The sequence below is a fragment of the Convolutriloba macropyga genome, chromosome 10 (genome assembly GCF_964194025.1).
Source record: "Convolutriloba macropyga chromosome 10, txConMacr16.3, whole genome shotgun sequence".
NCBI classification, from domain to species: Eukaryota; Metazoa; Xenacoelomorpha; order Acoela; family Convolutidae; genus Convolutriloba; species Convolutriloba macropyga.
The window spans coordinates 52,363,305-52,378,288 of NC_134477.1; the positions used below are offsets into that span (position 1 = coordinate 52,363,305).

The following is a 14,984-nucleotide window of genomic DNA, read 5'->3' on the forward strand; positions in this document are numbered from 1 at the left end:
AACAAAATGTATGGGTAAATTGACCTCAAAAACTTTTTTAAAAAACCATTTAAATTCCGTGAACTCAAATCTTACCAAGATATGGAAACAGGAAACTCAAAAATGAATAATAAACCAAAATTGAAACTCATTCCACAAATTTGAAAACGCTTTATGCATGATCAATTTAGTCCAACAAAATTTGTCTCCTTTTCTTGTACCGACAACTTGACGAAAGTTTATGATTTGTGGAAAAAGAAATTTGAGATTCTTGTTCGAAAGGGCAAAATCGATCATATCATTAATAATATCTAGTGATGTCATCTATTTTGTTCCTGTTTTACCTTCTCAGAAGTAAAAAAAATTGAGATATAGGGCTAAAAATTATTTTTACAAGCTATTCTGAACAATTTATTAGGGAATTGTTTTCTCTCAGAAAGTGCGGCGCCAGGTAATTTTGATCAGATTATTTGCCTGAAAGTTTAATAACTGTTTTCTCTCACTTGAAGAGCCTTACGCCCCAAAAGAACATCTTTATAAGTTTTTCTTGCAAAAAACAGTTTTAAACAAAACTAGAACAAAAAAAGTGAGTTTTTGAATGACAATTGTTTATTGTTCCCACCCCTCTTGAGGGGGGGAGGAACTATATACTCAACTGGTTTTTCTTTGTTCAGACAATTTTGACGAATGGATATATTCATCGAACAGAGTTGTGAGTGGCATCATTTAAAAACCGGTCCAGCGCTGAATGTGGATTAAAACAAGTTTTTTTGAATTTCGTTTTCTAGAACGAGTTATCGTGGATTAAGTTTTTGTGAATTTTAGACCGGTTTACGTTATTTTTATTCACATTTTCCTGAACTTCTGCCGAAAATTTCGTCAATTTTGTTAATATATATATATATATATATATATATATATATATAATATATATATATATATATATATATATATATATATAGATTGTAAACACTGTTGAAATTAAATTTTGAATAAAAAAGTCATGTTAATATTTTTGATTTTGGTTAACTTTATACCTGATTATTTCAAAATTCAGCCTTTTTTTTATCAAAAATTGCCCGAAATAATCTTCTTTAGTCCACTTTGATTAAATTTGCTGAAATTACACACCCGAAAACAATTAGCAAATCTTATGTAAACGACAAGATGAAATGGTCCTACTTTCACTGCCATTGAGAGTAATCTAGAATTGAAAACTTGGCGTTTTTTGCAAAATTTTCTTGATGATTATCAAAAACGCAGCATTTAATTTTTATTTTAACTAACAAATTATATAGATCTAAGACATTTGAAACAATTGAGCGTTATTAGTGAACAAACAACAAAACTAGGGCTGATTTTTGTCCAACCTTAGACTGTTTTTTTTCAAAAGCAATTCAGACTATTCGGTCGGTCTTTTTTTAAAAAAAAATCGATATTTTATGTTAATTCAATAACAGAACAATTCAAATCAAAACTCAATTATGATAGGTCCAATTGGCTTCCTAAGCAGTTGCAAATGATGGTATCTAGTTCTTAAGTCAAGATTTTGGTAGTTTTGTCTTTTAAAAATGTTTGATTTTTAATTAAATAATGGCTTATTGAACCCTGCTCCTATTTTTCTTTATTTTGGTCGACTTGTAGCTTAGTGTCAGCAAAGAATGAATAATACTTCTTCATTTCTTTCTACTGGATTAAACTTTAAACTTTTTACGATTTTACGCGTTAAGCTATGGCTTTCTGGCTTTGATTCTACCAGATTTCACAATTTTTTTTAGGCATTGGCCCCATTTTCACGTTTTTTTCGTTTTGTCACATTATCACACAAATGAGAGTTCGCATATTACATTGTTGGCGTTCACAAAAGACAAAATTGAACTTATAAAACCCTTTAAAGGCATAGGTTATGGTTGCAAAGGTTTTGACAACGCTTCAACGAAAAATTTAATCCAACTGGAATTCATCAAGAATCTTCAACTGTAGTTTTTTTTTGTCTTTTTAGCCGTATGAAAAATCCTGGATAATGAAAGGTTTTTTTTATGGACTCTTCTGATTTGAGTAGATAGCTGATGGTTTTCACGACTTTGAAATCAGTCTAGAATAAAAAAGACTTTTTTAATTGACTTTTTTGTTCTTCTTTGTTAATTTGTTACCTAGTCTTGTTAATGACGGGTGAGATATAACATTTTGGTACTTAAAAGAAGATGCAAATGTAAAAAATTTAATGTTTTTAAAATTTTTTCCAAGAATTTGCTGGCTTCGACGCGGTCTTTTGCAAAAAAAAAGATAACTAATTTTTGATTTTTGTCTATATTTGAGGATTTTTCGAAGACGTGAGACATTCTTTTGGACAAAAAACAAACAAAAAAATAATTTTTCTTTTTGTAGCTAATGGCGTTCATGACTTTCAAAAAAAAATTCATGACTAAAGACTTTTAAAATATTGTTTTCGAAAAAAAAAGGAAAGTGTTATTTAATATTGCTTTTTTATCTTTTTATCTACTTATTTCCTTTTCTCATTAATGAGAAATTGCATACCACATTATCGGCATTCGATGAAGACTCAATTGAACATATTTTGATTGGCAAAAGCTGGCTTTACGGCTTCCGCATCGTTTTCTCGCAAATTTGAATTGAATTCTTGTTTGTTGTCTCTATTTGTTGTTCTTTTTTGTAACCGCACAAAAAATGAATAAAATTAGGTCTTAATGACCTCCTAGAGAAACGTATATGACCAAAAAGATGTATGCTGATTTCAATTGCTATCTTATGGTTTTCATTAGTTTGAATTCAATTGTTTTTAAAAATGTAAGCCAATTTTTATATGCTTTTTTGTACTTTTTGTCTAATTGTTACCGACCCTTATCATGGAGTGGTCTCATATCCTTTATAGTGAAGTACCAGTTATTTTGTTTTGTTTCAGTTTTACCTAACGCTATTTTGATTTGGTAATAAGCTTTTTTTATTTGGACATAAAGTTTTGGACGTAATTAATGTTTGTTGTTATTGTTGTTTGGTTTTGTTATTCGTCTTGACTTGCTTTCTTAATAATGGCTGATTTTATCAAATTAATGCAGCATTTTTTACTCCACTGATTTATTTGCGTTGGAGGCCTCTTTTTGTTATTACACACTCCTTTTTGAAAAATTCTGTTCCTCATTTGGTAGACATTTATGTTAAAAATTTGGATGTGTGGTGTCGGAACTTTATGTGCGAACGCACATTACTGAGCTTCCTTGTTGATTCTAGATTGAGCTAACTTCGACGGTGTGCTAAAACTAAACGAAGTGTGTTGTCCAGTGATCACGAAAAGCCAATTATTTTCCCCTGAAAAAAAGAAACAAAATGAAAACATTTAGAGAGGAGAATTGACAAAAGAGATGATGGACATCGATCAGGACCTACTACATAGCCACTTACATGACTAGAATGGGATACGAACCCAGAGTCAGGAATGAACTGTTCAAACCCATTCCGGAAAAAACAACAACGGCATGGACAACCCAAAGTACCTCAACTACCACGACTGAACAAACAACAACATCAACATTAACAACTGAAATAACGAAATGTAAAATAACAGAAGAAATGACAACTAGTTCAACAACACAAGCACCCTCGACCAAGCAGAAAGCGTCAGAAATTTCAGCTAATTCAGAAACCCCGGCAAGTTCAGACGCAGTAACAATGGTGGCGACAAGTACGGCGACGAATGCACTCGCTAGTTCTCTCAACTCCCTTACTACAGAATTACCATCAGTCTCAGGCTTAAAAAGCACAACAGGAGAGAGAATTTTTTCACCTGTTTCCTAACACGTTTAAAATATTCTTATGAGTTGTGATTTCCGGCAGAAATTTCTGAAAGCTTTCGGAAAATGGCCCAGGAGTTCAAAAGTTTAGAAATATTTAAAGTAAGAAACGTTTCTTACTTTAATTATTTCTAAACTTTTAGACTATCCGTTTTTTTGGATGTGAACCGATATTGTTTGTTGTTTGAGCTTTTGCAAAGATGGAATTGGTAACAGTATCAGATCGTACTATGGCAATTAAATTGAGATTTTTTAGTTCTATTTTCGACATCTCAACTTTGACTAGGCAAAAAACAGTATTACATTTTTATCAAACGAAAGTAAAGCATCACCATAATTAGAGGAGCTATAGTGTGGCATGGCGAAATTGAATCTACCAACGCAACTTCGTAGCTCAGCCGAGTTGAGAACATGTCTTCGTTGCGCCGACCATGGTCATTTGATGCCATTTTTTGCTCACGAAATTTAACGCGTGAACAAGTATTGTTGTCAAGGTATTTACTATAAGTAGAGGGAAACAGGTTGAAGGGAACATATTTACAGCTAACGTGAGAAGTGATACCAGTGTTTCAACATCTTACAGTAAACGGACTGACGATTTCAGTTAGTACCTCAAGATACTGTATTTACAAATGTTTTTTGCAAAAACAAGAAAGTACTGCTGACGAAAATATTCAACTTTATTAACGCTGAGGGGAGGTTAACGCTGAACAGGATGTTAAACTATACAATGCAAAAAAATGTCAAAAACATAAAAAATTCCTTCAGAAACTTTGTTTTTTTAGAAATATTTTTTTCACTTTTCATGAGCTCTTCCTCTTCGTCTATGGCACCCATTTTGAATTACATTTTTCTTTGAAATTTTAAATGCGATTTTGCCCTAGTTATTTACTCTGATTTTAGTTTCCGTATCCAATTGAACACCTGTGAACATTATGTTTGTCAGAAACCGTTGAAAAACTTTTCTGACAAAGAGAGGAAAAGAAAACAAATTGAAAATCTTTTTTTACTTATTGGGTGACTTGTCCGACCTCTAAAATAAACTGTTTTGCATGTAAACCAGGGCTTCACTAGGACATACTATCTTTCGATATTTAATTCTACAGCAAGCATATGCAAGCATTCTTACGACACTTTTTTGAATGAGAAAAAGAAAAATCAGAAAAACTTTAAATAAATTAAAGTTGCAATGTTCTGTGGGCACCTACACACATCCTCCAACTGAACTTTCGAATGTGATCTTCAAAGTAACTTGATGAAATTTTTGAACATGGAAATGAAAATGGGCCAAATTTGGAATAACTGAGACCAAAATTTCAGAACACAATGTATTGAGAGCAAAAAAATTCTATTCTATATCCTATGCATTGTTCCCGTTGCTTTAGGTGACTACAAAATTAAGACTTCTTTTTGGCGTTCAATTTCGGTCAAATTAAAGAGTGAAAGAAATGAATAGATTAAACGTAATTTCTTCGCTTCAAATAGCAAGAACAAGAACCTAAAATCATGAAAAATTTTTGGAAAATTAGAACAAATTTTTTTCTTCTAAACTTTGCGCTATACAATTTGTGCTACACTTTTTTACCCACAATTTTAAGCTCTAAAATTACATAAAATAACGGATTTTATAACATTAGTCTTTCACAATTGGTTCCTTAACAGACATTCATAAACATGACATCAGGAAAGCAACAACTCGACGATCGAACGAAAAGAGTTTCTCTTTTCTATCCTTCAAACATCAGATTCAAGCTTTCGTTGATGCTTGCTCTGTTTTGGTCTCATTTTGATTTTCAGTAACTTGATATTGTAATCAGATTGGCTGGTAGGTCTTTGTAGTTTCAGGCGAATTGATCGAATGTGGGGAATCTGTAACCAGAAGAAAAAACGGGTCAATTAAGAACAAACGTAAAACATAATTTTAATTGTCAACACTGCAACCATCTTTTCAAATCACGCTCGTTTGAGGGGAAAAATATTTTGTTCAGTGAACTCAAATTTGATTGTATTATCATATCCAGAAACTACTACATGAGCTAAATAAAATTGGGTTTCCCAGTACGAAACCGTGAAAAAAGAAACTTATATCATAATTCTTTCTTCCGTGCGTCACGTAAAGATTAAATCTATTTTTTTTGTTTTGTTTGAATAAATTTGCTCCAATTCAGAAAAAGTCCAAAGAAAGGACAAGTGAATTCAAGATAACTTCAAACAGATTTTTGACTCAAAAGACAAAAGGTTGACATAATTACTAACTCTAAGTTTTGACGGTTTCTTGATAATCGAAATCTTTCATTGAGAAAAAATCCCAAATGAATTTTTGCGTTCAATTAGTTTGTGAAGTTTTCATCTGTTGAACGAATTCCAAAAGAGAAAGTTGTAAGAGAAAATTTGTAAGTTATATGATTACACTGAATGTTATATGATTTTGTATGATTACCGGAATGTCGTATAAGCACTCTAAAAAAAGTTCAGGTGAATTTACCTGAACCGGATTCAGGTATTTGGAAGTTTTGGTAAATTTCAGTTGTAAAAGCACCTGAACCTCACCTGAATTATAGTTTAGATAATTTTTATACCTGAACGAGTTCAGGTGTGTTTTCCTGAAAATTGTTTTTGATTGCATTCAGCAGTGAAACGACAAAAAATTTTCTTCAAATAAATCTTGATTAAAACACAACAAAAAACACGTTTTAGGAGAAACATCAACACATTTATTAAGCAATGTCGAGCCATGGCCTTTTATGATTACCGGGAATTGTGTATTTCCTTATCTGATAAATGGGACGTTTGTATGACTGCGACAACAGCTAGAACTTGTACACAGGAATTAGAAGAGATGATGCGGCCACACTATCTACAGAATTTAATCTCCCGGGTCGAATTTTGGTCTGACAAAATTGTAAGATTAGCGGTCATTAGCGGTGAAAAAAAAATTCTACCGCCTGGAAGTTTTTTTTTCGCCGAATTCAACGTGTCATACATCATCAATTAATTTAGTGCAGTAAATTTATTATACGATGTACTTATTTTATTTTAGTGTACTTATTCCTGAAGGGCATGTGTAGAAGTCGAGTGTAGTTCATTGTTATTTCATGCGCTAGTCTGTTACCTTAATTCCCGCATCGGGAAATTGTTGTTCATGTTTGTTGTGACTTCTGAGATATCATTTTACTTTCAGTATCACTCTTTTGGTGTTGCACTTCGCGAACAGTTGCATAATTAACATATTCTTCACTAATCGTTTTTACTAGTCAAGTAAGCTAGACAAGTATTTGCCAAACGATTCGCTAAGCGAATTCATTTATAAACTGTACTAAGCGCACCCGCCGCGCAAGTTAGCAAAGTAGAAAAATATAACTCGCAACTCAAAATCAAGTACCTAATTTTAATTGTGTACAACATGGCGCAGCCAGCAACCCAATAGCGGATCCCAATTGGCGTTGAGCCCTTTTGGGAAAAACCTATAGTTGATCCCCCACTGAAGTGGGAGAAGCGGCAGATGAAGGCTAAATTGGCTCTCCTTGCGAAGGAAAATATTGCTCTAGACACTCTACTGGAACCGAAACCCGAAACAGTACAACTACCACTTGAACCCATCTATGAGTGCAATAACAGGATCGTCGGCACAATCGGAGAAGGAAAGACTACCAAGGAACACACAACCGAAAATGAATTGGGAAAATTATTGCCAGAAACAAATGGAGATAGGAATCATGTGTGCGGACAAACCGTAGGCACAGGCATACCAAAAGACTGTGTCAGTGCTATATCTCAATTTGGGCACCGAGGGAAGACGAATTGTTTGTAGCAGGAATCCGCACCTCAAGATGGACATCTTAACAACAGCAGAACTTTGGAACAACATGGAAGCCACATTTATCCGCCAACGAAACATTAACTTTGATAGGTATATGCTTCGCACTACCAAGCAGTCGAAAAGAGAGTCTATCGAGCACTTCTTCGGCAAACTGAAGGAATTATCCGAGAATTGTGAACTCGGAAGCCAAGAGGACACTCTGATTAGAGACCTGTTTATTGCAAAAATGCAAGACCCAAAAATTCAGAGGGAGTTACTTCGAGAAACTCTTGAACCAGCTCAAGCTCTGCGTTTGGCCATAAATATGAAACTAGGACAAAAAAACCAACAGCAAATCACAAATTCGCAACCCGCATAGCATGTTAACGCGGTAACATCTCAACGATCCTTTTGACAACCAAGTCAACGGCCAACAACTTCTAGCTTCACTCGACCATCAAATCAACTATGCAGAAATTGTGGTTTAACTTGGTCGGCAAACCACAGGGACAAGTGCATTGCAAGAGGCAAGACCTGCAATTACTGTGGTTTACAAAATCAATTTTCACGAGTGTGCCGAAAACCGAAGTCCTCATCAAATAAGCCTACTCGCTCGAATGTTAACTCTGTTCAAGACACCCCAACTGATCAGACGATGAAGGCAATCCAAAATATGGACTATAACCCCCAATGCGAATCTGACTACGATAGCTCAGATGATAACATGGTCACCAGCATTGCAAGTAACTCTATACAAATCGAACCAAAGAATACTACGTTGCAAATTGGAAATACCCAAGTAGGACTACTCATTGACTCAGGCAGTGTGTGTAGTATCTTGACCGAGTCTCTTGCTGCGGAAATAGTGGAAAATTCCCTCTTGCCCGATGGTTGATGACAACACCCCCTCAGGAACTCAAAACATTCGCAAATGAACCCATCAATATTATGGGTATGATACAAGCACCAATAGCGAGCAGAGGGGGGCGAATCGAAGATGCCGAATTTGTGGTGGCTCGCGACGGACTAAAACCACTAATTGGTAGATATTTGTTTGACGCTCTCGGAATCTCGGTTACTCAAACCCCAAACTCAAATGAATATAGTATGTTCAACACAATCACACCTCAATGTCCATTCAAAACTCGCACTGCAAAGCAATTTCCACAACTCATTTGACGTATTGGTCGATCAAAAATCCATATTGTTAAATCTAAGTTTAATGAAAATTTTCAACCAAAACATCAGAAGGGTAGAAGAGTACCCATTAATCCACAAGAACGAGTCAATAGTGAAATTACAAAACTTCTTGAAGAAGGACACATAGAAAAACTTAATAACTGTTCTGATCAATATTTTATTTCACCTATAGTAATTACAGTCAAACAATAAAGTTAGCATTGGTTTCAAAAGTTCTTAACAAATCTATACACAAAAATAAGTATCAGATGCCGAATATTGAAACTCTTATAGATTCCATATCACAAATAATAACAGACTAAAAAACAGAACAAGCAAATACAATATACTTCTCTACTATAGACCTTGAGTACGCGTACAGTTAACTGAATCTTCACCCCGAAACTGCTAAACACTGTAATTACAATATTGTAAGTGGTGATATGACAGGCACATATCGTTTGAAAACGGGATTTTATGGCCTCACTTACATGCCTGCCTAGTTTCAGAAGGCAATGAACTACGCGTTATTCGCCCTCAAAATTACATTTTGTCTCTTGGATGGCATAATAATTGTGAGTAAAGGTTCTGAAGAAGATCATTTTCAACTTGTATTAGATTGTCTTAAGAAACTGGACGCAGATAACCTCCGAATTAATCTCCCTAAATGTCATTTTGCAAAGCAAGAAATCTCCTGGTTAGGATAGAATATTACTCAATCTGGGACATCACCACTCGAAACTAAAATATCGTCTATTCTGTCATTACAACCACCTAATACACTTGAAAAATTACGTTCGTTCTTAGGCTCAGTCCATTTGATTAGTAAATTTATTCCCAATCTAGCTCAACTCTGCAATCCTTTAAGACCCCTCCTTTGTAAATCAACTAAATACATTTGGACTGACGATCACACTACACATTTCAATGCAATAAAAACACGCATAGCAAATCATACAGAAAAAAATTCACTATAAGCCGCAATTCGAAACACGAATTAAATGTGATGCCTCTTGCTCCGGATTGGGAGCAGCACTAGAACAATTAACAGTTGATGGTTGGAAGCCAATCTCTTTTGCATCCAGATTTTTAAATAGTAATGAAGAACGTTATAGTATTAACGAACTGGAACTTCTCGGAGTGGTATGGTCTCTAAAAAATTTTAAAAATTATCTTTATGGTAAAGATTTTTCTATTATCACCGATCACCGAGCACATCTCTCAATTTTAAAAGAACATAGATCAAACAAAAGTTATAATAGTCGTTTATCACGATGGGTTCATCGTCTTTTACCTTACCAGTTTGAAATAGAAGACTTGCCAGGCGCAAAGACGGGACTTGTGGATTATATATCACGTAACCCATATCAACCGGCAAAAAGTATTTCTAAACACGACGAGGAATTTTTAGTCGCAACATTATCAAGCATACACTCTGATGCAAAACTACTTCAACAAAAACACAACATTTCAGCTCATAAATATACTAAACTATATCATGATAATGAATGTGAAATACAAAATTTCACCAAACATACTGAACAAGTATTGAATATAGTTTAGGCTCAACCTAAATCCCAAACAAAAGTTAATAAGCCACTCGCTCTGCAAAATCATAGTTTGAAACCATCCTTAAATCACAACTTTAATTTTGATAGTGATCCCGCTAAGCGCGTACGCTTAGCAGATTATAACTCAGCACTCGCTACGCGATAATACTCTTCTCCTTTGTCCTCTTTTAAAATCAATAATCAGCATAGTGAACACGCCTCGCGCGTACGCTTAACTCAAAATATTAAATCACTCGCTGATCAAAGTTATAATCCAGATTTCAGTCATACTTATTGTATGAATTTTACTAGTGCACATGCTAATCGAGTACATTTAACTCAAAATCAATTAGTATCTGCACAATCAAGTCATACTCCAAAAGTAACCACTCCCAAATACACTAATTTTAATACTGATTTCGCAGCGCCAGTACGCTTTTCTCATAACAAATTAACACCCGCAAGGCATAATACCCTATTAAGTAATCAACAGAATATATCACATAATTCAAATGCCTCTTTTACAATGCATGTTAACAATTACCAAAAATAGATCTCAATTCGCGTCGCATAGTCTACCTATTGTAAGTACACCACTACAAATTGAGTCTCAAATAAACTCAAATACAGGAAAGGCGTCACTCGCTTACCAAAATAAGCCTCAATTTACTCAAATAATTCACTCTCACTTATCAATCACAAATAAGTCTCACATTCCTACCTTATTTAGTACTCAAAACTCACATATTTTAAATAATTCACGTGCTCAATTGACAAGCAATAAAAAGTCGCGTTTTTCCCAAATTCAACCTGAAGTTCAGTTGTCTTCCTCCTTGTCAATTAACTCAATTGAAAAAACTAAAACCTCATCCAAAATGAGTCATCAAGCATCATCTATGAAAGATAAATCAGCCTCAAATCGAGGAGCAAAAAGAGCTTCGCCTCGCGTATCATTCACCGACAACCCAACAACCAACACGCCGCGCCGATCCTCTTCGCATTCCAACCTCAGCACCCCACTCACGGATAGTCCCCAAGTGATTTCATTTGAGAAAGTGGTGGGCAAAGTATTCAACAAAGGGCTGATTGCTTCTCTGACAAGCAAGGACGCCGTTCTAAAAGAGGTTCGGGATTGCATCATCAGGTCAGATGAGGAACGACTCAAAGCCCTCAACCCGTATCTCCACAGCTATTTGCGTGATCTTCATGTCAGTAGCGGGTGCGTAAATATGGATTAGAAGCTGGCCATCCCGAACGCCCTCAAAGATGCGTTAATCGAGGATCTGCACGCAAGTCATCCGGGCAGCTGAGGAATGGTATGTATGGCCCAGCATTGCTGGTGTCCATACATAAATCGCGACCTGCTGGTCAAAGCCCTAGAGTGCAAATCTTGCACTGCCATCGGTAAAAATTTAAAACCTGTTTTTCCTTCAAAGCAGTTCAAAGCACATACACCATGTATAGTCCCCAATCAAGAAATACAAATAAATTTTGCAACACCTATAAATAATGAAAAAGAACATGAAATTTATATTTTAACACGTATTGATATATTTTCGAAATACCCTTCTGCAGAAATTTTTGAAAACGCAAATGAATCGAAAGTAATAAAATTTTTGGATAATTATATACATACTCATGGAGTCGCCCGTTTTTTGAGAATAGATCAGGCTCATTGCCTTATAGGTAATCACGTAAAGAACTTCTGTACAAAAAACAATATTACTTTAATACCAGCCCCGGCAAACGACCATCGCGCAATAAGCTTAGTGGAAAGACTTATAAGTACAAAAAACAACGCTTAGCATGTATAAAAGAGGCAAACAAAGAATTAAATTCGTTCACCATTAAAGCCGCATTAAAATCAATTATATACCAGCTCCGCATGTGCAAACATAAAACAACTAAGCTTTCGCCATTCGAGTCACACTTTGGGCGCAAAGCAAATACACCGCTTAGCAATATAAGTACAAAACCAAATTCATCTGATTTAAGTTATGAAAAAATTTTGAATCAGTATTTAGATGAAGAAAGGGTCACGCCTAACAAATTATTGCCTGAACTGAAGAGCACTGGGGAAATGATCGCAGTGATGATGAAATGGAACGTAACATGTGCAAGGCTACAAGAAATGCCACAACGCGTGAACGACTCGCTGCTGATAACGAGTCCCGATCTCTCCGCACTACTAAAGCACATCGAGCAATTCCCCTAAAAGAACATGCCGTGCAGATAAACATCGCTCGAAAGAAGCATCCTCACAAACGCTTCAAAAAGAATCTTGACGGGCTGTACGAGGTATTGGCCCCAGGATCTGTAGTTCCAAAAACGGACCAATATACCTCAGTAATACGCCAGCCAGGAAAAGTAGAGGTAACAGTTCGCAATAGCGATATTGCCAAATTTGGTACCCGCAACGAACGAAAGACAAAACTCATGGAGTACGTGAATCGTAGAGGACAACGCATCCACGAAAAAACAACAGAGGCTAAAATATTTAGCCACATCAAAGAGTCGACTCGTATTCAAAAAGGAGACCGTAAGATGAAACACCGTAAACGGGAAACGGGGAGTTGTGTATCAACTAAAAAGTCAAATATTGCTCGTGCGATGCGTGTACGCATGCCGAAAATACCCGAAAATTTTGCGCCGCAAGAATTACCTGCTATTCAAGAAACTTCTTCCGAACAGCAAATCATAACCACTGAAGTGTTAATTGCTCCTCCTCCAACAAACAATCAATCAGAATTGGCCATCCCATCTACATCGGCTCCAGCAGCAACCCTACAACAAGCTCAGCCAAATACTACAAAAAGGGCCAGGAAAAGTCCAAAATATTATGGCTATGATAAAGATGATTCATCTGGCGAGTCAACAAACTCTTGTCCCCCAAATTTTGTTCAACCTCGAAAAAAAGTGGCGGGCAGGCGATGTTGAGTCAGTACAACCTTCTATATTGCAAACAATTGTGGACACTGCATCGCGAGTTGAACCAATAGAGAACGAGTTCCCCTCGCCTATCATAGGACAGGTATCCCCGACAGATCCTCGCATCCGACCAGCGGATCACAACTCGTCGAATGAACTCATAATTGATGAGGAAGATTTGTAAAAAAAAACCTTGAAAAGCTAAAACTCGATATATTATTACATATGACTAGATATGATAACCAGTACATATATTGTTGATAACTATTTAACCGGTGAATAAATATTAATTTTATATATAATGTTATTAACATTTTATTCTACGCAATTTTAATTCTCATTAAAGAGGGAGAAATGTCATACATCATCAATTAATTTAGTGCAGCAAATTTATTATACGATGTACTTATTTTATTTTAGTGTACTTATTCCTGAAGGGCATGTGTAGAAGTCGAGTGTAGTTCATTGTTATTTCATGCGCTAATCTGTTACCTTAATTCCCGCATCGGGAAATTGTTGTTCATGTTTGTTGTGACTTCTGAGATATCATTTTACTTTCAGTATCACTCTTTTGGTGTTGCACTTCGCGAACAGTTGCATAATTAACATATTCTTCACTAATCGTTTTTACTAGTCAAGTAAGCTAGACAAGTATTTGCCAAGCGATTCGCTAAGCGAATTCATTTATAAACTGTACTAAGCGCACCCGCCGCGCAAGTTAGCAAAGTAGAAACATAATTGCAACTCGCGGCTCAAAATCAACTACATAACTTCATTTGTGTACGACACAACGCATTGATCTTACACTTTCCAATTCACACCAAATCTTACATCTTTTAGCGATTTTTTACGGTGGCACCTCGACCCGGGCTCTGACCAGACTATCCTGCAACCCGAAACTTATTACGCTGCATATCAAGTCGCACTATACCCAAATGTTCTCTACCCTTTTCAAGCCACGCAAATGTTCTGATCAGAGGTGATTTTGGTTTGGCACTTCAACCTCGCTAACATAATTTTGAAAACTCAACTGGTTAATCTTATTTATCTTCAGTTTGGATGTACTTTTTAGCTGCCGAAACTGTCATTGTCCCTGCAAAAATTGACGGGGTAAACAATAAAGTGGAAATACAGAGAAAGAAGATAGATCCAATTCAGAATGCCAACAATAATTGCACAGGAAAGAGATACATTCTACTAAAGAGCCAAGCAAACTCTTTGTTCACAGTGTTCACGTCAATAACCCTTTTAGTTGTGGCAAGGGTATCGAAGCTAGCTCTATAGTTTCGAAACTTTGGTACCTGCCAAAAATGGTTAGTATTTTGATCATTTGCAGTATTCTTGACAGAATGATAGGTTTTACTTCATGAAATACATATGTTTTACTCATTTCGAATTGTACTCAAGTAGTGCTTATGTAACACGGCTCATCTTCTTGAATTCAATTTTGACTTCGTTGATCTTTCGTGAGTGTTAAATATAGCTGTGAGGAACAGCGCTTTCTTTGCTCAGGTTAATAATTTTCTCGATAAAAAAAATTTTAAAATATGTGACTCTAAACTTGCAATCATGTCTTCAACTTACGGGCAAACACAGACGTACCACGCATGCAAGTAGTAATTGAGTGCTTGCCTTAATCCTTTTATTCCACCCTAGTTTCACCTTCGTCTTTCGATTATGTTAACAATTGTGGACTTCTTGCACAGCATTGTAGCCTAAACGTCAGAGTAATTGATTCTC

At 35.6% G+C, this 14,984-nt stretch overlaps 1 protein-coding gene across 7 annotated transcripts in view; it reads left to right on the plus strand.

The window, feature by feature from the left end:
* Positions 1–14,701, plus strand: part of LOC142348681 (uncharacterized) — a 42,704-nt gene extending 28,003 nt beyond the window's left edge. For all 7 annotated transcript variants that reach the window (XM_075400122.1, XM_075400126.1, XM_075400127.1 and 4 more), the window contains 3 exons: positions 3,375–3,759; positions 4,328–4,391; positions 14,317–14,701. In XM_075400122.1, the coding sequence (XP_075256237.1) occupies positions 3,375–3,759; positions 4,328–4,391; positions 14,317–14,528 (661 nt within the window). In that variant the 3' untranslated portion in view covers positions 14,529–14,701. The remainder of the gene's footprint in view (positions 1–3,374; positions 3,760–4,327; positions 4,392–14,316) is intronic.
* The last annotated feature ends 283 nt before the right edge of the window (positions 14,702–14,984 follow it).